General features: G+C 45.6%; 1 protein-coding gene across 1 annotated transcript; it reads left to right on the forward strand.

Moving 5' to 3' along the window:
• The first annotated feature begins 4,035 nt into the window (after positions 1 to 4,035).
• LOC125516192 (alpha/beta-gliadin) lies at positions 4,036 to 5,138 on the forward strand. The gene has a single exon (XM_048681674.2). The coding sequence runs from the start codon at positions 4,120 to 4,122 to the stop codon at positions 4,972 to 4,974; it is 855 nt and encodes a 284-aa protein (XP_048537631.2). The 5' UTR covers positions 4,036 to 4,119; the 3' UTR covers positions 4,975 to 5,138.
• Positions 5,139 to 8,320: the final 3,182 nt, after the last annotated feature.

Consider the following 8,320-nt stretch of genomic DNA (forward strand, 5'->3'; position numbering starts at 1 on the left):
ACGACGGCGTGGTGGTGGATGCAGCAGGATCCCGGCAGGGCATCGCCAAGCGCAAGCGGGGAGGAGAGGTGTTACGGAGGGAGAGGGAGGCACCAAAGCAAGGGTGCGGCTGACCTCCCTCCCCCCTCTTTATATAGGGGCCTTGGGGGGGCACCGGCCCTAGGAGATGGATCTCCAGGGGGGGCGAAGGCCAAGGGGTGGCTTCCCCCCCAAGCCAAGTGGGGGGGCGCCCCCACCCCTAGGGTTTCCCAACCCTAGGCGCAGGGGAGGCCCAAGGGGGGGCGCACCAGCCCACTAGGGGCTGGTTCCCCTCCCAATTCAGTCCATGGGGCCCTCCGGGATGGGTGGCCCCACCCGGTGGACCCCCGGGACCCTTCCGGTGGTCTCGGTACAATACCGGTGACCCCCGAAACCTTCCCGATGGACGAAACTGTACTTCCTATATATAAATCTTTACCTCCGGACCATTCCGGAACGCCTCGTGACGTCCGGGATCTCATCCGGGACTCCGAACAACTTTCGGGTTACTGCATACTAATATCTCTACAACCCTAGCGTCACCGAACCTTAAGTGTGTAGACCCTACGGGTTCGGGAGACATGCAGACATGACCGAGACGCCTCTCCGGTCAATAACCAACAGCAGGATCTGGATACCCATGTTGGCTCCCACATGCTCCACGATGATCTCATCGGATGAACCACGATGTCGAGCATTCAATCAATCCGTATACAATTCCCTTTGTCAATCAGTACGTTACTTGCCCGAGACTCGATTGTCGGTATCCCAATACCTCGTTCAATCTCGTTACCGGCAAGTCACTTTACTCGTACCGTAATGCATGATCCCATGATCAACCACTTGGTCACATTGAGCTCATTATGATGATGCATTACCGAGTGGGCGCAGAGATACCTCTCCATCATACGGAGTGACAAATCCCAGTCTTGATTCATGCCAACCCAACAAACACTTTCGGAGATACCTGTAATGTACCTTTATAGTCACCCAGTTACGTTGTGACGTTTGGCACACCCAAGGCACTCCTACGATATCCGGGAGTTGCACAATCTCATGGTCTAAGGAAATGATACTTGACATTCGGAAAAGCTACAGCAAACGAACTACACGACCTTTGATCTATGCTTAGGATTGGGTCTTGTCCATCAGATCATTCTCCTAATGATGTGATCCCGTTATCAATGATATCCGATGTCCATAGTCAGGAAACCATGACTATCTTTTGATCAACGAGCTAGTCAACTAGAGGCTCACTAGGGACGTGTTGTGGTCTATGTATTCACACATGTATTACGATTTCCGGATAACACAATTATAGCATGAACAATAGACAATTATCATGAACAAATAAATATAATAATAACCATTTTATTATTGCCTCTAGGGCATATTTCCAACACCTACGTACCCCCAAACGATCATATACGGAGCCAAAACCCTAATTCCACCTCCGCAACTTTCCGTATCCACGAGATCCCATCTTGGGGCCTGTTCCGGAGCTCCGCCAGAGGGGGCATCGATCATGGAGGGCTTCTACATCAACACCATAGCCTCTCCGATGAAGTGTGAGTAGTTCACCTCAGAACTACGGTTCCATAGTTATTAGCTAGATGGCATCTTCTCTCTTTTTGGAACTCAATACAATGTTCTCCCCCTCTCTTGTGGAGAACTATTCGATGTAATCTTCTTTTTGCGGTGTGTTTGTTGAGACCGATGAATTGTGGGTTTATGAGCAAGTCTATCTATGAATAATATTTGAATCTTCTCTGAATTCTTTTATGTATGATTGGTTATCTTTGCCAGTCTCTTCAAATTATCAGTTTGGTTTGGCCTACTAGATTGGTCTTTCTTGCAATAGGAGAAGTGCTTAGCTTTGGGTTCAATCTTGCGGTGTCCTTTCCCAGTGACAGTAGGGGCAGCAAGGCACGTATTGTATTGTATTGTATTGTAGCCTCCTACTGGATTGATACCTTGGTTCTCAAAATCTGAGGGAAATACTTACGCTACTTTGCTGCATCATCCCTTCCTCTTCGGGGAAAACCAACGCAGTGCTCAAGAGGTAGCAAGGGATCCTTTTTGTCGACGATCCGATGTTTCAACCTTGTTTTCCAGGCGGCCAACGCGTCGCTAAACTTGGTGATGGTGTGTTTGTTTATCTTCTTCATTGCCAGGTCCTTATCTGGATCTTTATTATCCTTTTCATTGCGGTCCGGGAACAAGAATATCTGGTGCAGCTTCTTTAGGAGGGAGGGCCTCATATTATCTATCTTTTGTAGTTTCCCATCGTTGATCGTGGCAGTTGTCCATATGATGCAACCTATTTGATTGCCTTAGCACAATCGCGCTTCCGCGGGCGCTATTGTCTCAAAAATACCGTCGTCCATCTCCGTGACCACCAGTCTAGTACTCATGAGCTGGTTTGGGCGCCGTGGCCTCTTTGCTTTCGGTTCTTGACCAGCTCCGCTAGTCTCGGCGCCGGTCTCAGTCTCATCGCCGGTCTGCATGTCGGTATTAGTCCCTGATGCGACAGCACAGTCGCTGCAACATGGGTAAGGGAGACCACATCAGTGCTGGGGGGTCTGAAAATCGGGACACACTTTCGCGCGTGCGGGCCGCCTCTCAAACAGCTACTGGGGAGGCGGTGGAGTACCTGGGTGCGCGGCGAATCCCCGGGAACTCGGTGACCAACTTCCTTCCCGTGTGGCGCATGGAGACGACGGCGACCCCGGCGAAGAGCAGCTTAGCCGCGAGCTGCACAGCCTCGTCCACCTCCTAAGTTGGGACCTCCGCGCGAGCGTTGTGGGGCCGCCGCTCGGATGGCTTCTGGAAGGCGGTTGTACATGGGCACAGGGTGAATTCCGGCGAGAGCTGGCCATTGGCGCGCGGAAGTAGATGACGACGTCCTCGACGAAGAGCAGCCCGGCCAGCTCGCCTCACTATCCTTTGATTAGAAATGAAAGATTGGGAAGAAGAAGACTTGAGCCTGCAGGGAAAGGATAAGGTGACGATGCAGTCTCCACTCGTTCGGGGCGACACTCGTACTGAATGTATGAGAAACGTGACGTGGCAGAGACCCCAAGATACTCTCTCCATTTATTTTTGGTCTGCATATAAAGTTTGGTCAAAGTCAAGATTTGTAAATTTTAACTAACTTTATAATAAAAAAATATCAACATTCACAATATGAAATCAATATTACCAGATGCGTCATGAAATGTATTTCCATACTATATAGTTTTGGTATTGTAGATGTTCATATTTTTTTATATATATGGGAAGTAGAGGCACTCTTCCATATAATGAAGTTTATAATATATGTGCTTATATTGTACTATAATTGTTTGAATAACTTAGCATATGTTCAGATGTATGATATCTGTAATTTAAGCGCTTGAATTTTACATATAAATATTTATTAATAAATATGTACCCCTATAATAGCTAGGCCGTGCAGTTGCATGGGTAGATGACTAGTGATTACAATCTTTTTTGTGTGCAAGTCAAGCTTATCTAGTTTACACGTAACAACTTGTAGAACATTACAAAATTTATCCTTGCTAATAACTTCTAGAACACTATAACACTTGACATGTAAAAGGAATTTGATGAGTCATGGCCTACCAAAGCAAGTTACATTACTAGTCTTATCTATCTTAACAGACCACACAAGATTACAAACTAAGTACCGTGACAGCCATGCTTATCTAGTTTATGCGTAACAATTTGCAGAAAATTACAAACTTAGTTTCAGAAAAATAGGCAATCTAGATTAGTGTTTGAGCTGTAAAGTGAATAAGATGAGTCATGCATGTTATCACACCTTTTTGGTGGTGGAATGATAGTGCAACAACAAGGAACTTTAATGACTAGTCCAAGAATACACTTGTAAGTAGTGCCACCAAACAGAACATACCAAATGATGATTTTGAGAAGCATCCAAGCACTTTCCACACAAACAAATGCCAATTGTGAAAGAGATCATTCCATGGCAGCCATAAATAGCCCCATAGCATGACGATCATCCTTCCTCATCCATCATTCTCATAAGTAGAGCGCATCATTTAAGCCAAGCAAGTTGTGGTCAATACCAAATCCACCATGAAGACCTTTCTCATCCTTGCCCTCCTTGCAATCGTGGCGACCACTGCCACAACTGCAGTTAGAGTTCCAGTGCCACAATTGCAGCCACAAAATCCATCTCAGCAACAGCCACAAGAGCAAGTTCCATTGGTACAACAACAACAATTTCTAGGGCAGCAACAACCATTTCCACCACAACAACCATATCCACAGCCGCAACCATTTCCATCACAACAACCATATCTGCAGCTGCAACCATTTCCGCAGCCGCAACTACCATATTCGCAGCCACAACCATTTCGACCACAACAACCATATCCACAACCGCAACCACAGTATTCGCAACCACAACAACCAATTTCACAGCAGCAGCAACAACAACAACAACAACAACAACAACAACAACAACAAATCCTTCAACAAATTTTACAACAACAACTGATTCCATGCATGGATGTTGTATTGCAGCAACACAACATAGCGCATGGAAGATCACAAGTTTTGCAACAAAGTACTTACCAGCTGTTGCAAGAATTGTGTTGTCAGCACCTATGGCAGATCCCTGAGCAGTCGCAGTGCCAGGCCATCCACAATGTTGTTCATGCTATTATTCTGCATCAACAACAAAAACAACAACAACAACCATCGAGCCAGGTCTCCTTCCAACACCCTCTGCAACAATATCCATTAGGCCAGGGCTCCTTCCGGCCATCTCAGCAAAACCCACAGGCCCAGGGCTCTGTCCAGCCTCAACAACTGCCCCAGTTCGAGGAAATAAGGAACCTAGCGCTACAGACGCTACCTGCAATGTGCAATGTCTACATCCCTCCATATTGCACCATCGCGCCATTTGGCATCTTCGGTACTAACTGAGAAGAAAATAACTCTAATACTAGATATATGAAACACCGTTTTCTCAGTCCATGGTTTGGTCGTTGTAGCGGTGAAAAAATAATGTGACATGCACTATCATGTAAGAACCCAAACTATACTAGTTCAAACTTGGGAATAAAAGACAAACACAGGTCTTGTCTACATATTTATGTTGCATCTATTTATATATTAAAAGTAATATAAGGTGAACCAGGAGCAAGGTAAATATGCTAGAAAATTGCACGTTAATTAGAAATTACTAGCCCTCAATCCGGTAAATCTTAACAAATAGAATTATCTTGACCGTTAGATTTATGTAACATATATAATGCTCTGGGCCTCCAACGACTGTACGTGACACATCCGAACGCACATATGTTAAAGAAAATATATTTGGTAAATGGTGGGCCTCTTTAAAAAGAGAACTCGCGTACATGCACCAACTAAGAAAAACACATACATGTAAACGGGAAAAGGATGAGATTTTCTCACGTACGTGCTCCCTGGCTCCACCCCGTTGAAAATATATACATCTGGAGGCCACTTTGTTTTCTCATAAAAAAAACTTACGTTAAAAAGATTGCATGCATCCCAGGGAAAATAGTCAAGAAGAAGTCGGACTGTTCCTTACAAAAACAAGGAACGTGTTAAGTTGACTTCAAAGAAAAAAGGAACATGTTAAGTTAAAAAAAACAAGAAACCTGTTAAGTTAGAAAAAAACAAGGAACGTGTTGTCCTAGGAAAGATATGTGTCAAATCTTACAAAAAAAAAGAATACACACACGTACGTTCATGCACTTGGAAAATAGAAAAAAAAAAGGAACATCACGTATGTATACACTTCGGAAACTCATTACATGACCATGTCTGATATACTCCTCTAATGCTTAATATTAGTGCCTAATAATTTATATTTAAAATTTAATTTACTGATCAAATATCCCCACTGTTTAAATTTTAATTTGGCACATTGTTTGGCTATAGTATGAACCTAAATTTCCTCTTATTATTATATATCGTGGTAATAATCCAAAGGCGACTAATCTGCGCCGGCGCACCGGCGCAATCAATTCGGCCGGACACAGCTCGGCCGTCTGATTAGATTGCATTTAACTGTCAGATCTGGAATCGTTTTCTTTCCAATTAAACGGATTCAACCAAACAGCAGAGGGGAAAACAAAGCAGCGTCGCTGCCAACACTAGCCATGGACGACCGATGTAGCAAAACCTTGAAGAACCGCCGCCGGTCGCCACCCTCGCCGCTGGTCGCCGCCCTCGCCGTCGGTCACCGCCGGTCGCCGCCCTCGCCGCCTGCGTTTCTCATCGGCTTCATGCATGCCACAACATGCACTCGTGGTTGCAGGCTTGCAGCTCCGGCTCCGGGGGACATGGCCGCATCTCCGGTAGCGCCGGCCGCCGGCAGCAGCACCTGTCGTTGTGGTCGCGCTGTACCTCGCCGTGTGCCCTCCCGAGGCTCTTGTTGGTTCCAACAAAAAACGATACCTATTGTAGCAAAAAAGTTTATCGCTTCCAGCAAAAAAGCTTACCGCTACAGCCCGCCATCGTCATTGTAGCAAAAATGTTAACCCGATGTAGCTTCTGTGGTTGCCGACTGCAGCAAAAAATGACGTGGTTGTAGCAAAACACAAAAGAAAAACGCCGGCCGTCCGCTGTGTATGGTGGTAACAAACCCTATAGCCGGTGGTAGCGAAAAACTTCATTGTTTGCAGCAAAAAAATGTTGTCGCCCGTCGTCGAGGTTGCATCATCTTCATGAATTATGTCGCAAAAAAACGTTGTCGCCGGTAGTAGCAAATGAAGCCGCCGGTAGTAGCAAAACAAGACACTGGTTCCAGCCAAACAAAAAATCAGCAACAGAACCTTTGGTTGGTTCCAACAAAATAAACTTGTCGGTTGTAACATCCCTCGCCGCCGGATGTAGCATCTCCCAGGGCTGGTTGCAACACTCCATAAAAAAAGTTGTCTATGAGCGCATCCATGGCAACTGCTGCACCGTCAGCAACGAGGGGAAGAGGAGGCAATGAAAATCGTTCGAGTCATAGCTCCACAGGACGCGGCTGCAGCATGGGGAGTCCAAAAATCTGTCACAAGCAACATGCGCCTCGCCATCCTCCTGCGCAGGAGAGAGAAGAGAAAGGAATAAGAGGAAGAAGAAAGGAAACGGGAGAAAGAAAAAAAGAAACGATTGGTGGTGGGCTCAGGCAATTAGTCAAACGAGGGGCACGCGGGGGCCGCAGGATACAGGGCAATCGAACGAAGCGCGCGCGTCCGGCCGAAGACTCAGCCGGACTGCCGGCTGGAAATGTTTCCCTAATACAAAGGCTTTGTCTGAATGACAAGTCGTCTGAGTTATCGGCTAACTAGAAAAAAGATAAATATGCTAGATAATTCCATAATAATTAGAAATATCTAGCCTTTAGTTATGTAAATCAGAAAATCACAACCGTTGGATTTACTTTAAAGCTAAATTTCTCTAAATTCCCACCATTGCCAGTATGTAGAAACATGTGCTGCTTCAATTCTCCCTTAATCACCAATCAATCAACAACAGAAAACATACCTCAGTTAAAAAAACTGAACAAAAAAAAGAAAAAAAGAAGAAAGGACAAGATACACGCATGTACACGACAGCCTTGGCTTGAAACACATCAGTAGATCAAGTGTCCGCCTCCCTTACACAGAATAAATTCTAGGGAAGAAAATAATAGTGCAACCTAACCTTATACGTACTATTCTATCCTCACGTCCCATGAGGTTTGCTAGCCTACTGCCGCCGCATCATGCCATCCTCTCCTTTGAGCTCCCATGCTCTCCAGCACCCTCCTTGTGGCGCCACTACTCGCCTAGGGATATTGCTGCTCAGACCGTGGAGCTTAACCTGCTTCTTCTTCAGCAAATATGGAACTGATTTAGGATCCTTCTCACATCAGCACGTATGGGCCTCATTATACTGCAGCTCCTGGACCTCCTACAATTGGTTGGCTATGGCCAGTTGATCGATGTGCTGAAGTCCAGCTCTGTTTGCTGGCACATATGCTTTGGAAATAGGCCACTATGTTTGTACTTCAAAATTGTTTCTGTATTCTTGAGTGGTACATCCTTTTAAGCGCCAGTTTTTTATGTTAATTCATGCTGACAACACTTAACCTAGCCTTTAATGTTCACGTACTAAATACAGGAGCAAGTAAAAAACAACAGACCACCTAATTGCTCTGCAAGTTCTACATAGGAAAATTTGTCATGTTCTACGATCGCACCATCCCACCCTTCTCTCTTGGTATGGGCGCCAATTGAGGGATTGATAAAACTGAAACGAAGACGTCACA

Source organism: Triticum urartu, chromosome 6A, assembly GCF_056163025.1.
Source record: "Triticum urartu cultivar PI428250 chromosome 6A, HENAU_Tu73, whole genome shotgun sequence".
NCBI classification, from domain to species: Eukaryota; Viridiplantae; Streptophyta; class Magnoliopsida; order Poales; family Poaceae; genus Triticum; species Triticum urartu.